The sequence below is a fragment of the Panthera leo genome, chromosome B2 (assembly GCF_018350215.1).
Source record: "Panthera leo isolate Ple1 chromosome B2, P.leo_Ple1_pat1.1, whole genome shotgun sequence".
NCBI classification, from domain to species: Eukaryota; Metazoa; Chordata; class Mammalia; order Carnivora; family Felidae; genus Panthera; species Panthera leo.
The window spans coordinates 3,598,758-3,618,172 of record NC_056683.1 but is presented as its reverse complement, the minus strand read 5'-3'; the positions used below and the strand labels follow the sequence as shown (position 1 = coordinate 3,618,172).

The window sequence follows — 19,415 nt, the reverse complement described above, 5'->3', positions numbered from 1 at the left end:
CATGATCACACGCTCTAACATTGCTATGAAAGCAAACGAGCTTTAGCCACACGTGACAACGTGGCAACTCAGAATAAAGCAATTCCCAGAAACCAGATGTGATCTAATACTGTGTCAATCCATTTAGGCTAATTGTGCTGTGATAAACAATCCCCAGATCCCAGTGACTTACTACAATAAAGGTTCTTGTTGTGCTCATGTTTATTGACTGTGGGTGAGTTACTGCTCTAATTCCACCTGTCTTCAGCCTAAGAACCATGCTGGAGGAATAGGGACAGATCACACAATGGCTTGCTGAAACGACACGTCATTTTCACTCATATTCACTGCCCATAGCAAATCACATGAGCAAGCCTAATGCCATTAGGGCAGGAAATAAAATCCTTTCACCGGATGGAGTTGCAAATGTCTGGAACGATAGGGCATTCTTCCACAGATACCATTTTTTGATAGCAAAGACTAAGCACCAAAGCCACGTATTATTTAGATTTCAATGCATGTGTGATTTTAAAAGGATAAGAAATAAAGGCAAGAAAATGACAGAATTCAAGACTGTGGCTATCTCTGGTGGGGTTGAAGGAGGACAAAATTAGGCCAAAGCAATGGATTGGGAATATTTGTATAACCCGGTTGGCAATTGAGTTCTTTAATGTTTATTTATTTTTAGACAGAGTGAGAGACAGAGCGGAGCGTGAACAGGGAAGGGGCAGAGAGAGAGGGAGACACAGACTCCGAAGCAGGCTCCAGGCTCCGAGCTGCCAGCACAGAGCCCGACGCGGGGCTCGAACTCACAAACCATGAGATCATGACCTGAGCCAAAGTCGGACGCTTACAACTGAGCCACCCAGGTGCCCCAGCAATTGGGTTCTAATGTGGTCATCATCATATTATCCTTTATAATATGTACACGTAGTTCAGATATTCCTTTGTATATATTGAGAATTATAAATTATAAAGCTAATAAAGGGAAATGTGTAATTATATTGGTGGAATCACCTCACATTCCACAAAACAACAGAAGCCTCCTAAGCTATTAAAAGTTGCCTATACTGGGTTTTGTTTATAAGAAAGAAAATCACCCCTTAGGTCCCAAAAGTCTGTAGAAGCCCACAAGGGACAAAGCAGGGCACTTTGCCAAAGTCACTGCTGATACACACAAAATGTGTATTTCAATGGATCCTTCTAGAAATACACAAGCAAGGTTGCTTGTGTAGCCTTTTTCATTTCATTAACTGTAAATCCGTTTAACCTTCACTTCATTCCTATCTATTCATCCAGGCACTTGAGAGTTTCAGTACAGTTTCACTCTAATGGGGAAAGAGATACACATGCACCATTGAAATCCAGTATGCTAAGAGCAACAACTGATTTTGAAAAAGATAATTGTTCCACAGTGAGAAAAACTGTAGGGAAAGACAAAAGGAGACACAACTTTGCATAGCTCCCTGTTGTCCAGAGTAAAGCCCAGATTCCTGTCACGGGCCTGACAGGCCTCCTGAGCCTGGCAGTGAGCCTCCTGGGCAAGCATCCGCTTAGGACTCCCAATACGGACTTGACTTATGCTCTTTGGACACCCTTTATGGTGTCCATTTCTGCTTCACATTTCATGGGCAGGGGTGGGGGGGTGTTGACTTCCCAAATAGACTGCAAGCTTCTCAAGAGCAGAGAAAACAGACTGGGGGGTGTCAGGGTTTGGCATGCCATCACAGACAGCCTCCCTAAAAGGACATTTGACTTAAAAACTGAAGAAGGTGAGGAGTGATGCCTCCAAGGATCTGGGAGCTGAGAGGCCCATGTAGAAAGAAGAGTCTTTAAAAGATCTGTGTACTTGGCCTATTTGAGAAAGTTCCAGGGCCAATGTCACTGGGCTAAGAAGGAGAGGGAGAGTAGACAGATTGAAGTAACAAGGGCCAGAGAGTAAGGACTTTGACTTTCACTTTAAGTGAAATGAGAGCCGTTGGAGGGTTTTCAGCAGAGAGGCGACTTGATCTGATTTACTCTTTATTATAATCCCTGGCTGCTGTATGAAATATAGGAGAGAGGAAGCAGATGAGGCTGCAGGAATAACGATGGAGTGACGGCCGCTTGGCCAGAGCAGCAGTGATGGGAAAGAGCCGGAAAGGGAAATGCTAGCCTTCTTGCTGTGTTTTCCAGGTACAGCTGACAGGACCTACTATGGACTGGAGAGTCGAAAACAACTCCAGCTGGAAGGTGGGACTCGGCATTTTCCAAATTCAAGATGTTGACGAGAGAGGCTGGTCTTGCAGTGGTGGTGTCGGATTTGGAAATGGATATTCATGGACTTCCAAATAGAGAAGTCAAGTGGGTAGCTGGGTCTCTGAGTGTGGAGTTCAAGGGAAGTCTCTGGGCTGATGACTTAACTTCTTCTACATTATTGTATAGACGGCATCTCCACAACAACAGGGGAACACCAGCTCAACAGATCAGAAACGTGTGTTCTCAGGGTCCACTTTCTCAGATCAGGAGCTGGCGAAGGTAAGGGAAGAGAAAAGCAGCTTCAGACACAGAGCTCTGAACGTTGGCCTCCACAAACAGGCTTCGGGAGGCCTGAGAACTCACTGGAATTGCATGGAAAATATATGGGGAAGTTGTCCATTTTGAGAAGGGTGCATATTATCTATTGGTGGATCCCCAAAGTGATCTCCCGTGGTTCTAACTTCAACAGATTATTTGAGTGAGAGCTCCACTGTCATTGCAGACTCTTATGACTGAGGGCAGCTTTCCACATCTGTAAAATGAGACTATTTTCTTCTGCTTGTTCTGAGAGTCACAGGAGAAAGGGAGAATTACAGAAACACGTGTAAAACCATCAGTGATCTATCCACATATCATGAATACAGAGCAAACACTCCTTACTTACCTGACCTAGGACTCGGTTCTTGAACTGCTTCTCTTCATTACCAACCTTTTTTCCTAAGAGATCTCATCTTCTCGCATGGCTTTTTCACTCTCGTGGCATCAGGGCAGTTATACCCTGACAATTCCCGATAATGTTTCCAGCCCAGATCTCTTCCCTGAACTGCAGATTCATATATCTAGCTAGCCAAGTTCCTACCTCCCTCTTAGAAATGTAATAGGTATCCCAAATTCTGCATGTCCAAAGCTGAACCTGTGATTCTCCCCAAAACTTGTTCCTTCTATATTCTTATCCATTTTAGCGACTGGCATTACCATCTTCGATGCAGTGGCTAAAATCATTGGGATTATCCGAGAGTGTTCTAATTCTCTCATACCCTACATTCACTAGCTAACAAGAGGGCCAAGGGCAAGTTGTCCAAAATATACGATGGTGTATTATGTTGAATTGAAGCTACGTGGGAAAAAGCACATGCAAGGACACTTAGACTCTCCTCGGTCCCCTCAAAATGTGGAAATAAAACTACCATATAATAGGAACCCCTCACTGGACTAAGTAAAAACACATCATTATCACCAGAAATAGGAACTTTAAAGCCAAGAAAGCTATAGAAACAATCCTGGTTAATTTCACTCATGTACTACGGTAGGCCAAATTCCTCTTAAAAGTCCTTACTAATTAAAGCTCTCAAATGTGTGTTTTTAATCCTGTCCATTCCTCACGAATGCATTTTCTCTGTCTAGAAGGTATAAAAACTGCCCTGCATTATTCATTTGTTTGGGCCTCAAATTCCTTACCAGGACTCTGGGCGCAGGTAATAAAACCTTTGGATTTTTTTTTTTCCTCCTGTTAGTATGTCCTCCTGTAAAGTTTAGTCCAGCTGGAAGACCCTGGAGGAAGTGGAATACTTCTGATGACATTTTCGGGTGATGGAGGGGTGGTTCGGAGCCAACAGCCAAAAAAGAATTCTTGAAGACACCTTTGGTGCAAAAAAAAAAAAAAAAAAAAAAAAAAAAAGGTGATTTTATTAAAGCAGGGAACAGGACCCTGGGCAGGAAGAGCTGTCCTGACGGGTAACTTCTTACATACCCTCAGGATGGAAGGTGGTCAGGGATAAAGTCTTTAAGGAATTTTGTCAGCAAGGTTTCCAGGACCTTGAGGGACTAGCTGTTGCTAGGGAAACACCATTTATCACTGTGTAGTAAAACCTCAGTCATGAGACCCTTCAGATATACATCAGGGGGCCACATGCTTAGAGTATGATTGTCAGCATATATCTTGGGGCAGTTGAGATAAAGGAAGTTTCCAAAGGAATTTTTATAGGTTAAAGTAGACTTACAGGTTCAGGGGTGGGGAGTGGGGGGCGGTCAGGATAATGTTAAGCCAAGGTGCTCTTTTGCCCCTAGCAAAGTGTCATCATCCAGCCAGCTGAGCTCCTAGAGGGAGGTCACTGCCGGTTTCAAGGACCTGCCAATGGCTGTAGGCAATAAGGGAATTTAGTTTTTCGCTTGCCTTAGCTTCCATCACTATGCCATCACTATGGCAAGCGCTTACACCCCCTTCCTTTGTTCTAGGGTAGCCAGGAGTGTCCTAGGAACGTCACATATATCCCACCCGAGGGCGGGGGAGGGGTAGCCTGTATTTTGCCCTCAGCTCGCTCCACGCTCCCTCATCACTTCCCTCCCCACGCTTAGCAATTTGGGGGGAAATATCCTGATGCCTATATGTACACGTTTTTAAAATGCCACCACATCTCCTTAAAATTAGGTGACATTTACATATTGACCATTAAGTAACATCCTTATCTCCGTGAGGTTTTCATAATACATCATAAAATGTCGCGCGCTAGGCCACGCAACACCTGCCAGATCTGACCCCCCAGCCTCCCAGCGCACGACCCCGGGGCCTTCGGAACCGCGGAGCGAGCCTGGCAGAGCGCAGCCCAGCCCAGGGGCGGGGCGGAGGCGGGGCCGGAGGCGGGGCCAGGCGGGCGGCGGGAACGCGTCTTTGTTCCGCAGCCGTCCTCCCGCCGCCGACCCCGCCATCTTGGACGCGGGAGCCCTGCAGGGAAGGCGCACCCACTCCCTCCCGGGTGGGCATCCCCTTGCTAGTATTCCAGAACCAAACCCACCTGATTTCGAACTCGAAAGTGCTCGAGGACGAAGGAAGCTCCTTGGAAATGCCGACGATACCATGTGGCCTTGTCTGTCACCCAGAAATGATGGGCAGCCCAAGGCTTAGACAAACCGACTGCGGCAGAGCCACAGCACGACTTAACAACTAAGCCCCAACGTTAAAAGCCCTCGGATTAAGATAAAGGGGCACGACAGAATGGACAACAATTCTTATACACACTTGGAAGGTGGGCACACAATACAGCACAAGATACCTACAAAGTAACCAAAAGCTACAGATCTTTCGTGAAAAACGTGGGCGGCCCTGAAAAGGGCCTTTTTGTGCTTGTGGAGGTAGCAGGTCCGAGGCGCTCAGCCGCCGAAGCCGTAGAGGGTGCGGCCCTGGCGCTTGAGCGCGTACACCACGTCCATGGCCGTGACCGTCTTGCGCTTGGCGTGCTCCGTGTAGGTGACGGCGTCCCGGATCACGTTCTCCAGGAACACCTTGAGCACCCCGCGGGTCTCCTCGTAGATGAGGCCGGAGATGCGCTTCACGCCGCCGCGCCGGGCCAGCCGCCGGATGGCGGGCTTGGTGATGCCCTGGATGTTGTCGCGCAACACCTTGCGGTGGCGCTTAGCGCCGCCTTTGCCCAGACCCTTCCCGCCTTTGCCTCGGCCAGACATGTCAGCACCGCTTAGTCACCTTCCGGAGAAAGCATGAAAGTCGCGGAGGCAACCTCCTTATATGTGCAGGATGCGGACCTAATTGAGGACTGGAAGCGCGCACGCGGGAAGGGCCGTTGCCCGGCCCCGCCCTCCGCGGCTCACTCCAGTGACGTCACTGGAGGCGGGGCCCGGACCCTCGGAGCGTGCCCTCCGCGGAGGCGGCTGGAGGGTCCGGGGGCCTGTGGGACCTCGGAACTTTTTCGGTGCGTCAGACTAAAAGAGTGAGCGTTTTGCTCTACGTTTTGCTGCGTGAGGGGCCTTGGCCGGTCGCCGGGCGCCTGCGTCGGCCTGCGGCGACCCCGCGGACCGGCCCTTCCGCCCGAGCCTCCGTGCGGGCCTCCCGCGGCCGGGCGTCACCCCCACACCGAGCCCGAGAGGGTGTCCTCCCAACGGCGACCGCGGGCCTGGTTAGTGACTCCGAGGCGGAATTCTCGCCCGCGTGCCTTTCCCGGTCTTCCCCTTCCTTCCCTGTTTGGTAAAGCTTGTAACCCTCGCTGAGTATCTGGCCGCCTCTCCCCTCTGCCTCCGGAATTTCAACGGGGTGGTAACGCTTCCGTCTCTGCCTCTGGCTTTGTTCTCTCTGATTCTGGTAGCGATATTGTTCCGAAGAGAATTGGCAGTTTGTGGTAACCGAGGTGTTGAACCGGCGACCTCAATGTGGGTTTTTCCAGTGTCAGTAATCGCCTCTGAACAGAGTGAAGAGCATTATTAGGAGTGGCATTTCGCCGGAGAGCAGAGTGGCGCAGCGGAAGCGTGCTGGGCCCATAACCCAGAGGTCGATGGATCGAAACCATCCTCTGCTATCTGCTTTTTTCCTGCAACTTTTTAGTTTCTGTAGCCTCGTTTCACAGTAGGGGAAGAAAATAGAGCCTGTTTTGCTTCGTTCTGGAGTGAAAATTATTTCCTGAAAATAAACGTGAAACTGTTTACCTTCTCCAGAGAGAAAAAGACCGTCGGTCATGGATACTCAGTTATCATTAAGATGTTCCCCCACCACAAGCTATATTTCTAGTGGTTGCCAAAGGGATCGTGACAGTCCCATTGCCCTATGAACCTGGGAAAACGCTAAAATAAGCTGAGTGTAAGGGTGAGGACAGGGACGGAAGCCGAGAGAAGGCGTTTTCTTTCCTTCTGTATGTAATTCAGAAAAGCTCTACTTGTTAGTGAGCTGTGGCCACGTGGCTAAAGCCATAGACCAATCTGCTGGGCCCTCCCAGCGCCAAATCTTTGCAACTACCAGAGTCGGAAACTTTGGAATAAATAAGTAGCAGTTTGAGACAGAGTGCAAAGTTTTGGTGGCCACGATTGAACTCTGACCTGGGAAAACCACTTATGTGGTTGATGCTGGTAAATGTGTTTCTACCGCCTGCCTCCCTTTACCAGTCTCCAACGGAGGTGCTCTCTATGCTCATGTTTAAAGTGTATGTTTTATATTTCTCTCAGAAAAGATCCCTGTTCATATACTTACGTTGTAATAGGTCAACTTACAAGATATCAGAAAGCTTATTGTATATAAGTTCAGCTTAAACTCACCTTTCATGAATAATTGAGATAATAGCTTTTGTAGTTCCCTAATACGGAAATTGACCGCCCTATGTCGCTGTAACTTTGCCTGCTTGCTAAATAGATACCTTAGGCTGCAAAACGCTCCCCCACCCCTTCTACCAAGATCTGGCCAGGGAAGACCAACATGTAAAAATTCACCAACTCACTGCCCCACGGTATCTTAGGTGTCTAACTACAGTTGGTCATTTTAAACCCTCTTAGGACAAAGAACTTTAAATTGATAGGTTCCCACCAAAACTAAGTTCTCTGTGTCACAATAGAATTGGCTACCATGATATGCTGTAAATTGCAATTGGTTAACTAAATAATGACCTATTCTGACTTGCTAAAATCCATAGAAGCTCACTGCTACCTTTGTTCGGGGCCATTCTCTACACTTTTCTCCTTAAGATCAGGAGATCAGGTTTGGCCCGGCCTCGCTTCTATTCAGTGTCTGGTGGGTTTGTTTTTTTGTTTTTTGTTTTTTTTTTTTGACAGAATCCTGTTTCAACGTGGTACTGTGCTAAGCATGAAGTGTTCAAGTAACCTACAGTCTAGACATGCTTTTAAACAAGTATACAAGTATGTATAGTACAATAAGATATTTCTTTTAAAAGGTTATGCACAAAGTGCAGCGGGAAGAAGGGAAAATGACGCTTTCTGATAGCCCCACGATCACCCACTAGTTGAGTGATTTTCCAGAAGGACTCACGTGACTCAACACATGCTCAAAGCTAAGATTTATGACAGCAAAGGGAAGAGTGCAGACACAGAGGGACAAAGATACGCACGAGCAAAGACAAGAGAAGTCTCTCTCGGCCTCCGTCTTCAGAGATGATGCGCACACTCTTCTCCTCTCGCGCTGTGAGCTACAGGCACCAGTGAAAGCTGTGGTTGCCAAACAAAGTCCACTTGAGTCCTGGAGCCCGAGTTCTGGAAGGGAGCCGGTCACCTACCTGCCACACCTACCCCACACCAGCTACGTGTCAGCAATTTCCAAGTTTACTTCAAATAAGCCGACAACTTGCTTCATAGTGCCCCACCGCCTCAGGTGCATAGAATAACATCATTTCCCAGTAACCGTGTGAACATTCCAGAGTTTGACAGAGGGACGTCACCGCGACTACAGAGATCTGTGGAATCCGAGTGAAATAGATTCGCGGCATCACCCTTGCCCTGGCAATGGCCCAAGTCGGGAAAGGTGGCAGATTTTGAGTCCCAACTTGAATAAGAGCTTAGCAGGCAGCCAGGAAGAGGCTTCCAGATTGGGGGGGGGGGGGGGGGGGGGGGAACAAGCCCAAGGAGGCGTAACGGTTGAGGGTTTCTAAAGGACTATAAAGCATTCAGTGCGATCGAACATGGAGGGGAGAGAGATTGCTGCATTCAGCAAAGTGGCTGTATTCAGATCACCTCCCATTCACCCCGTAGCTGGAGGCGGTCTGCCCCCCACAGTACACCAGCCGGCCGGACAGGCCATGCTCGACGCTGGACAGATGAGTTAGTAGCCGTTTCCGGCCACAAGCACTCACAGCCTGGAAGGGGAGGGCACCGCATGCCGCACAAGGTGGCTCGGCTACAATCTCCAATCGAGTGAGCCACCAAGGGCTGCGGGAGGTAAGCCTCATAGTAACCAGGGGGCAGAGCGACCCCTGGTTCCCTCCAAAAGATCGACTGGCTTATTTTAACAGCTTCCAGGACTGACAGGGAGGGAAACCCATGAGGCTGAGGGGCTGACGGGATGTACCTGGACAGAGGAACGGGCCCGAGGTCTTATCTTGTGAGAAGAGGCAAATGCACAGGCCGTTTGGGCTCAAAGATGTCAAAGGAGCCCTGGAAATTTTCGGGCCTACACTGGAATTCTGAGTTGTGGCAGAAGCGATAGGGAAAGGGCCAGGCATAAGGAAGGGAAGGTGCAGTGCAAGCAGGTTTCGAATTTGTCTATGGGCAGTAAGAAACCACCACCAGTTTTGATCAAAGGAGTAATAGGATCACATTTTCTCAGTAGAAAAAAAATCTCTGGAGGGGCGCCTGGGTGGCTCAGTCTGTTGAGCGACCGACTTCGGTTCAGGTCATGATCTCACAGTTCATGAGTTCGACCCCCGCGTCGGGCTCTGTGCTGACAGCTCTGAGCCTGGAGTCGGCTTCAGATTCTGTGTCTCCCTCTCTCTCTGCCCCTCCCCCCCTCATGCTCTGTCTCTCTCTGTCTCTGAAATAAATAAACATAAAAAAATTTGTTTAAAAAGAAAGAAAATCTCTGGAATTTTCAAGTTGGTGGCCTGATCTTTGACTATTTTTGTTTTGTTTTTTATGCAGGGGAGGGGGGGGTGTTGGTTTTTGGTTTCATTGCAAACTATGCAACAATGTCTTTCATAACGTATGCGGTTTTAAAAAATCATTTCTTCAGCCTCTCCATTCACAGACAAGAATAAGCGTACTAACATCTTGGAACTTGGCGAACGTGATCGTTGCCAAGGGAGGAGAAAATGACCCGTAAAGCACGCTAGACCAGGAGGCCAAAACATCTGTACACCCCTGCAAACAGGCAGGTGAACGTGACAGACGGACCGAACCCCAACTCAGCCTTCACTGGCCTCTGTCCCATAACCAGGCCCATATCAGCAGCACGTTTCTGGTCAACAACCATCAAATGTCCAAAGTTTTCGCCATCATCTCCCACCACAGGTATCTGGGATATAGGTCCCTCGGGTCTCACCAGAAACCGTGTTGATGCCTGCGGGGAAATGTCATGGAAACTGAGACACCAGTCATCCGCAAAAATTCTTTGGCAACCGCCCCCTGGTTTTTCAGCTCGGCGGCTGAGTTCCAGCCCCACGTCTCACTCTGCACTGGCAACGTGGAGCCCTCTTGGGGTTCTCTCCACCCTTCCCCTGCTCGCTCGCTCTCTCTCAAAATAAATAAACAAAACAATTCTTTGGGCTGGATATCCTCGCTGGGGAATCTTCCCGTAGATCATGTCTCCACCGGGTCAGGTCTCCACCGGGACAAATCCGTAGTCAGATTTTTGCTGGATGAAGGAATCTTTGAGCTCCATAATCCCCACATTAGAGGCGATGGCAAAATTCCCAAAAAATATGTATGTGAGAGATTGAGCACATGTTTATTGAGCTCCTACTATTTGCCTGATGTTATTCCATGGACAGGGAAAGAAGGACTACGTAAAGAATCCCATGTCTGTGCTCCGGAAGCTGCTGATTTACTAGTCAACACAAGCCAAGATCTATCACAAATGAGCCAAGAGGGCCAGTGCTCCCAAGGTCTGGGACTTAAGAAAATTAAGGAAATGCAGCGTGTGTAGATTGTCGACAGTATCCTTAAGCAAGGTCACACAGATTCACTGATGAACTCGAAAGAAGCCATCCAAAATATAAGTGTAAATCTCTTCCACTTTATTGGGCCGAGCACTCTACAGAGCATCATCAATTCTATAAACACCTCGGCCATAGAATGGTTTTATTGCAACACGTTCCGGTGTTGAGTCATCTACCAAATGTAAAACTCGTTAACCATGTCTGTGACAACGCGACAGTGTTTCTCTCTTCATGTACGGGAACCTCAAATAATATCAATGAGGCTGGACCACTCCAAGGGCCTAAGCGACACCAACAAAAAGCACGCTCTTCTTCTCCAGATAGAGACACGCTGTGACAAGCGCTCTGGTGGCAGGTGACAACGATCGCAGAGTACCAGAGTGTGGGCAGGGGAGACTTGTTAGGCCCCGGGGCCTGCAAGATAGCGACAAGGACGCCGGTGCGGGTGCTGACTGCCTTGTGGGGGCGGTGACACGATCGCCGGGCCGGCGGGCGGCCCGGCACCGAGGGTCTGAGACGAGTGACTGTGGCGGAATATTAACAGGGAAGACGCTCTGAGTTCGCTTCTATCCCTGGATGCAGACGAGAGGCGCTGCTTTGGCATCTCTTCGGTCCCACGAACAGGTTTTCAGCTCGGGAGTGGGAATGGGAGTGACTTTTCTCCCCCACGCTGTACCCATCATAATTGTCAGATCCTACCCGCGGTGAGTCCCGACTCCGGGGCCTCAAATAACCCGGGTAATCTAGTGTAGAAAGCGCGGGCGGCGGGCGCGCTCTTTTGAGACTCAAGACCCGGCAGAAAGCTCATTATACTTTCCAAGTGTTGCGACACGCACGTGTACTGGGGGACCACGTGGCCTAACGGATAAGGCGTCTGACTTCGGATCAGAAGATTGAGGGTTCGAATCCCTTCGTGGTTAGCGCTGCCTTTTTTTTTTTTTTTTTTTAATGCATTTACTCCCCTTCCCCCCCCCCCCCCAAAGTGGCCATATCTCACGCGGTGGGAGAGACCACCTGTCACCTGTTTTGCAAACCCGTTTCCTACCCTCAACAGGCCATTCTCAAAAGCCTTGGAAGGACCAGTGTTTCCAGGGGAGTCGGATCTGTAAAGCGAAAGCGCTGAGCCTCAGACTGACGCGGGGCCCAGGGGCCGGCACCGTGGGAACCTGTCGTTTGTCCCCGAATCTCTTCTCTGGTCTCTTTCTCTTCGGGGCTGAGTCTGTGCGTCCTTGGAGGTTCCGGCTGCCGCTGCAGCCTGTGTTACTGGTTTTCACTCTTACCCTCCTTTTCCCCTCTTAACTGCCTTTTTGCCTCCCCTTGTGTTGCCATCAAAAGGATGAGAACAGGTCATACGCAAACCTGAATTACAGAACGGAAAAATTAAGGTCGAGAAAAGAACCCAGCTGTTTCCAGAGTGTGCGGGCAAACAGGAAGACAGAAGGAGATAGTGGTGCAAAGTACCCCCCCCCCCCCACACACACACAAAGAAAAAAAAACACATTTTTGTGCCTAAATAACTGAATCTGAAACTTTAGGATGAACAAAGAGTGATTTCCAATTCTTGACTTCCTGGTGAAAGTCTGTTCAAATCACATGAGCGCATGAATGTCTTTGCTAGGTCAGAGCACTGTTAAAACAAGGGAATAATTACCTCTTCCTCTCCCCAGCCTCTCTTTTAGGCCTCTGGTATGACTCTGGGTTTCTCTAGACAGCTGTCGAGTCCAAATTGTAAAGCAAAGTTGCGGCCTGAGCGCCAGTTCCCAGAGGTTGAGATTTCTCAGAGGAGAAAAAGTTGCAGTGCGTTAATGTCCTAAGAAACCACTCACTGCCTCCTTCCTCACAAAATGTACCATTGACACTAAGTATCCCTTTCTAAGCCAGAGAAAGGATATCATCTCAAAAGAACCAAATAAAGTTATGGTTAAGAAACATTTAAGTTGCTCGCATGTTTCTGGTTTCCTGGGAATACGCAAAAGCTTCCCCCTCCCGACCGGATTGGCATTTAACCCTCTGCACTGACTTTTTTCACCCACACCTTCTCCAGGAGATTCATGGAAGTAGAAATCCTGATCCAAGAAGATAAAAATGTCCCTGATACAAATTCTTTCCCTCTTTCTTCTTTTTCTTTCCATTTCTCCTGCGTTCACAGCAAAGGATACCAAAAGGAGTAGACAGCCTTTCCAGAGCAGAAAGTGTCAAAGAGAAGAAAATCAAAAACGACAGGGCCATCTGCAGACATCCCGAACTTTAAATGGTCATTGGAGCTTAGGGGCTTGTCCCCAAATCCCGAGAATAAGAATATATGGGCCCCCCAATAGATGTGTAAGCTTTTCCGCTTTGAGAAGGGGACTCAGAAAACAAATAACACTCGCTAGAGATGGATGGGAAAAGTGGCTGGAAGAACAGAAATAAAGAAGAAAGATTCCTGGATGTGGATTACAAACACAGGGCGTTGGGCCCTGCTGGACAGGGGCAGAACACATTCATAAGTGTAATATGTGTTTATGGAGCGCACTAAGCTTCTAGGATATAGGATCTAAGGTCCTAGGATCACAGTAAACAAAGTATGCAAAAGTCCGTGTCCTTAAGAGACCTGGTGTCGGGGAGAGGGCGAGGGGAAGGGAACAACGCAGAAAACACAGAGGGGAATAAGTGGATTATATAATGTATAAGTAAATTATAGGATATATTAGAAAAGATAGTTTTGAAAGTGTCAGGATTTGTATCATGACCGGGAAGCAGCAAAGACTGCATGTCGCAGTCAGCTACTGCCCCGTAACAAACACACAAAACCCAAACGCGTAGAAGACACTCCAGTAAGCATTTATTACTCAAGCGTCTGAAGGTGAATGACCTAAGCCAAGCTTAACCGAAGGCTGTATTTTTGAGCTGCGGGTACACCTCCACTTGGCTCCTCGGCCCCCTGCTGCAGGGGCTCTGGTGAGTTTGAAGCATGTTCCTTTTGGGACCATGAGTGAAATCGCAGCCGCTCCCTGGAGGGGACGTCCTCTCACGAAGATGGCAAACGTATTTAAAGGCCCTGCTTGACTTGTGTCTAATATCTCATTGACCCAAGTCATCCTCAGGCCCCAGCCCAGAGACAAGGGACGACACTCCATCTCTTGAAGAGGAACTGAGGAGTTAGTTACGAGGCAAAGGACTCGGATAAAGGCAGGAATGAGGGGCACCTGGGTGGCTCAGTCGGTTGAGCTTCTGACTTTGGCTCGGGGGGTGATCTCATGCTCTGTGAGTTCAAGCCCCACTTTGGGCTCTATGCTGATTTTGAATTTTAGCAATTATTCATCCTTTCCTTTTATCTTAATATTCCATATTAAAAATGAGTTCTCACGTGTATGAATTCTACACACTTTGAGAAAGAGAAGAGTAGCCACTGACAGCCAGGAACTGGTCTGACGCTCAGAGCTCAGCCTTAGTGTTTCTAGGAGCTGGCCTGGCGTTCCCAGCTAAGCCCTAGGAAATTCCTGTTGAACACAAATAATTTCCAGGGACATCAACCACAGGCAAGGCCACTTTGTGACCATGACGAAGCAAGATGAAAACAAAACACTGCCCGTAATCATGTCTGAACGCAGATGAAAAGCAATGAATGCAGATGAAAAGCAACAACGTTGCACATGTAACGAAAGTTACCAAATCTCCCCTCCTTCCCTGGCTCACATGAGGGACTACTGCATTTTTTCAAACCCATTTTACCTCTCCTCTTGCTTTGATCCTCTCACCTTGGAGACAAAAACTATTAAGGTACCCAACCATCGAGTAACTGAGTCACTTAATAGATCACCATATTTTGCCCCCCTCCTTGTAACAAGACAATAAATCCAACTTTGATCAACCACAGTGTGTCCTTCGTAGGTCTTGGCAGGAGATCAATTATCTTGAATTTTGAAGCATTAAATATCACTGAGATGAAGCCAATTAACTTTTATGAGATATCTTCCCTTCATCCATCACTTAGCCAGGCTAAGGAAAGATGGATTAAAAAGTTGAACATATGCTCTGCATGTCATAAGAGTGACAAACTGTTCCGGTTTGCTGTATTTTACCATGCTATGGTTTTGTTTAGATACCGGGTGTCTTGGGCCATGTGATAGTGTTTAATTTTTACTTAGGAACTTTATCAGGGTTTCTTTTGCGATTTTTTTCATCTAATTTTTAATGGTCTGATGCTTTCTTTCATTTAGGAGTTTGTAAACCATCTTCAAACTACATATACCATATAAGCCAGATATTCTTAGATAAAATTCAAAATCAGATATTGCTTCAGATTTTGTGCTCCGTGGGCCTCAGTCCTCGTGAGGTTTTTCGAAGATCCGCTGGCTCATGACAAATGTACTTAAGAATTTTCTAGATATCAAAAGTCACAGTGTCAGTTGCAAGATCGGAACATATTGGAAAGATCTCATCACCCGAAGAACTTGGTCCGCACGAACCTTAATAAGGAAAGGCCCGTTATATGAGTTTTTTAAAACAGTTGGCTTGGTTTCTACCTTAGTTTCCTCATCTGTAAAATGGAGACAGGTGACAGAGGGGGAAGTTTTCAAAGAGATCATCTCTACAGTCCCTACAAATTGTGTCGTTGTACGCGGTATACCCGACCCTTGCTGCCTAGTTCATAGTAAAGTGAAAACAGGTGACGGCGGAGATTTTATGGGATTATGTGCCACAGTTGAGATGCAAATGGCAGAAGGTGAGCAAAGAAGGGAGAAACGAATAGAGGCTGGGGCGCTTGGAAAAGATCTTTGATTTAAACTCTTTCAGCCAAAACACAAAATGGAGAATGACGGCGGGGCGCCTGACTGGCTCAGACGGTAGAGCACGTGACTCTCCATCTCGGGGTCGTGAGTTCAAGCCCCCTGATGGACTAGGATTCTACTTTAAAAAAAAAAAAATTAGAGAATTGCTTTTCTTTGCGAATTTACGCGAAAGGTACGTGCGAGGTGGGGCTTGCAAAAGGACCTTTTGCCGGAAGGGGGCGCCAGCATCACCTGTGCGCCGGCACCCGCACTGGCGGCTGGACCTCACCTGGGAGACGTGAGGTCACGGCGGCGCGGGGGCGCAGGGAACCGGCCTGTGACCTCCGTCGGGACCGCGGGCCGGAGGGGCCGAGTGGCTGACCCGCGAAGGAAGACGCGGGCTCCGGGACCGGAGTTTCGGGCGGCCGTTCCCATCAAGGCGATGGGAGCAAATCCACCCTCCGACCCCTCTGTAAAACGGTTAAATGGGTAAGTTGCAAATAGCCAAAGTTACCGTTTCTGTTTCTTTCCCTACAAGGGCTGCCAACAAGATCGGGCCACCCCTCTCGCTCGCAAAGAGCTAAAACCTCACTGCCCTGGCCGCAGGGGAACAGCCGCGACGAGGATGGGATTCGAACCCACGCGTGCAGAGCACAATGGATTAGCAGTCCATCGCCTTAACCACTCGGCCACCTCGTCACCCGCTGGTGGCGTCTCGGATAAATATTATGTTGCTGTCACGCGCACAGGTCTATTTTTGTCATTCCCACTGTGTTATTCATGAAGTGGATCCCTTTGCTCCCTGGAAGGGGCCCTCTTACCTTGACAAAGCGAAAAACAAAATAAAGAAGAGACTAACGTCCGGGGGAGGAGGATGCGGACCCGAAGAGAAACAAAACACTCTTCCTAAGGAAACACGGGAGCCTCTGACGGCGGAACGGAGTCAATGACTGCTTTGGTTCTAAAAATCTAACTGGATTTCGTCGTCCCTCTTAGGGCCCGTACATCGGAACCACGGATTGCATCTATTGGCGCGGGAGACTCCTCGGCAGGATTCCCAGGAGGATGGCCGTCCTGGGCACCATGAGCGCTTCTTAGAAACAGTCACCTCTCCAGGAAGTCCTGGAGGGTGACTGGGCGAGAGCTGGAAGGAAGGCGTGAAAGTCAAACTGTAACCTGTCCCGAATGTCACGCCAAAGATTTTTGGACTGTATGGAAGGATCGTAGGACCATCTGAGGGAGCTGTGTTCTGTGTTGGTTCTATTTGTTTTGTTTGTTTCGTACAGTACGTTTGATTTTTAAAAACGTACTGTCTTTTTTTTTTTTTTTTTTTTTTTGCCTATTTCGATGCCCCCCGGCCACAGATCCCCGGGAACACGCCGGCAGGTGGATCAGGGGTCTGTTGCGGCGGCCCCAAGGAAGAGCACACGCCTCCAGGGATCTTGGGGAATCTCAGTTAAAGGGGTGTTTTTAAAGACCTTATTAAAACAAACATGCCTTCACGTTTCGCCTCTGTCTGCCAGATTGTTGACGAAACACAACAGTCTTTCGTGATTAAAAACAAAAACAAAAAAAACGTCAACAACCTTGGTACAGACAGAATGTAGAGCAACATCTTCGAGGCCACGCAAGCTTCATATGGGATATAAGCCAAATCCTGGATGGATGCATGCTTGGATAAGCATATGCAGAAAACTGAAAGTGGACGTCTCTATCTCACAGCACTCAAAAAAGTTAACAGGAATTGGATTAAAGACATAGATATAAGACCAGAAACCATAAAACTCCAGAAGGAAACATAAGGGGAAAAACTCCTTGACATTTATTTCAGCAACGATTTTTTTGGACAAGACACCAACAGCACAAACAACAAAAGAAAAAAGTCAACAAGTGGGACTAACGCGTCTGCGGGGCAAAAGACATCGAGAAAATGAGAGAGCAAACTATGGAATAGGAGGAAATATTTGCAAACCATATATCGGAGGAGGATTTAATACCCAAAATAGAGGAAGAACTCATACAACTCAAGTCCTATTTAAAAATGGACATAACAACAATCAAGTCCTATTTAAAAATGGCCAGAGAACCATATAGACATTTGCATGGACCAAACTGGCACCATCTTGGACAGATCTGCTATGACGGCCACCCTGGGACCTGAAGCCTTCCTGAGCACGGCCCCCAGACACACTCCCACCTCCCCCCCCCCCCCCGACACACACACACACATTCTTTCTGTCCAACCCCACCCTGATAAGTACACCTTCGGGCACAATGTCCTCAGTCAGCTCTGGAGATACATCTGTGAGTCTCCAACATCTCCTCCAGGAAGTCCTCCGGGTGTGCTCCCAGTCCCCAAGGCTATAAAAGCAGGTCTCATAGGAGGTGGGGTCACCCAAGACACGCATCTGTCCCTAAATCCCCTTGAGAAACCATTTCTCCAACAACTAGACTTGTCGGCCTTTCCCTTCCGTCTTCCTGCTCCCTGGGCTTCTGGACGTCGTTTTGTGTAGACCTCCCTTTATGGAACATTTCTCCAAAGAAACCATCTAACTGGCCAACCTGTTCAACATCGCCAATAATCGGGGAAATGCAAGTCAAAACCACAAGCACCCCACATCCGTTAGAATGGCTATCATCATCAAGTCAACAGATAACAAGTGTTGGTAACTCTGTGGAGAAAAGGGATCCCTTGGCAGTGCATATAATACAACAGGTAAAAGGCACAAAGTTGTCACCGTTTTTAAGTTTAAGTGAGTGACGAAGTCTAAAATGTTGCGGGAAAGAAAAAGAATTTATCTGGGCTTGGGAGTGTCAGGACGGGAATTGTAAAACATGATGTAAAGAAAGGTAGATAAAGGAAAACTATAACCACTAAGACCTGGAAGGAATGTTCCCAGTGGGAAGGTCCCAGCAATTCCTCTCAATAGAGCACTTGGTGACTAAGCAAAAGGAAAAAAACGAGCTACCTGCAAAGTATGAGTCCTAGCAGAAGGCCAGAGCCAGACAGGTCTCACTCTGCTTTGGGATCTATACAACAAATAACCCACAAAGTCAGGAAGGCCTGATGGCCCTGAGATCCCGTGGCAGCGAGGGAATGCCATTGAGAAGGTAAAAGCACAAGGGACCGTAAGATTGCCAGATCTGGGTTCAAATGCTAATCATTACACCATGGAGCCCTTACAGAAGAGTGTCTGTTGAAGAAAAGACGTGTCTGGAAGCTGGATGCATATTTTACCTTTGGAAAAAAGTCCTGATCAATAGAATCAATCTAAAGAGCATTAGTAGATACTTGCCATTCGTTAATAGAGGCTGTGGTAGTCTGAGTCATGCATTCTAACATAGACCCACATCCCAATCCCCAGAACCCACGAATACATTACCTTACCTGGGAAAAGAGACTTTCTAGATGCGATTACATCGAGGATTTTGAAATGAAGAGATTATCCTGGATTTTCCAAGAGCACCCAAAGCAAGGTCAGACTTAATCATAGGAAACGTGACCACAGAAGCAAGAGGTGATCCGGGGAAGAGACCTCTAGAAGCTGAAAATGGCTAGGAAACAAGCCTCTTCCCCGAAGTCTCCAGAAAACCTGCTCACACCTTGATTTTAGACTTCTGATCTCCAGAGCTGTGAGAAGGGTGATTCGTGTTGTTTTCAGCCACTAAATACGCGGTAATTTGCTACGGCAGCAAGGGGAAACTAATACAGAGGTTCTAAAACATGACCATGACTGCGGCTTAATAGGCGTGAAGAAGTTTAGAGGCCAGAGGAGTTTATAGAGGCTCTTCTCTTGCTGTCATTGAGATCACTGGAAGATGTGCTCGAACTAAGGACGGGAGAGTCAACGGAAGGATCCAATGCCTAGAGGGTTAACCGTCACACCACGGGATCTCTGTATAACAAACCTTCAAGGGAAGACGCGTATCCTCTTGAGTCTGGTCACTTGATCTTCAAGATGTCCGGGCGTAAATTCAATCTAAGGAACATTAAGAGAGAGCCTCTTGTCTACAGAAATTGGAAAGGGGTGGCTGGGGTCTCACTCCACGGCTTGGACGTTTTCAAGGT

At 48.0% G+C, this 19,415-nt stretch overlaps 1 protein-coding gene, 1 long non-coding RNA gene and 3 other non-coding genes across 5 annotated transcripts; 2 read left to right on the top strand and 3 right to left on the bottom strand.

The window, feature by feature from the left end:
- Window positions 1–809: 809 nt before the first annotated feature.
- On the bottom strand, window positions 810–5,304 carry LOC122219468. The gene is made up of 3 exons (XR_006202388.1): window positions 5,010–5,304; window positions 3,676–3,857; window positions 810–2,487 (listed from the first exon to the last, which is right to left on the bottom strand). It is a non-coding gene; the product is annotated as an uncharacterized LOC122219468 (long non-coding RNA).
- Window positions 5,305–5,340: 36 nt separating this feature from the next.
- LOC122219446 (histone H4) lies at window positions 5,341–5,709 on the bottom strand. Its single transcript, XM_042937698.1, has one exon. It carries the CDS (start codon window positions 5,674–5,676, stop codon window positions 5,365–5,367), a length of 312 nt encoding a protein of 103 aa, XP_042793632.1. The 5' UTR covers window positions 5,677–5,709; the 3' UTR covers window positions 5,341–5,364.
- Window positions 5,710–6,449: 740 nt separating this feature from the next.
- TRNAM-CAU lies at window positions 6,450–6,521 on the top strand. The gene has a single exon. It is a non-coding gene; the product is annotated as a tRNA-Met (tRNA).
- A 4,918-nt stretch (window positions 6,522–11,439) lies between these two features.
- TRNAR-UCG lies at window positions 11,440–11,512 on the top strand. Its single transcript has one exon. It is a non-coding gene; the product is annotated as a tRNA-Arg (tRNA).
- Window positions 11,513–15,963: 4,451 nt separating this feature from the next.
- On the bottom strand, window positions 15,964–16,045 carry TRNAS-GCU. The gene has a single exon. It is a non-coding gene; the product is annotated as a tRNA-Ser (tRNA).
- Between the last annotated feature and the right edge of the window lie 3,370 nt (window positions 16,046–19,415).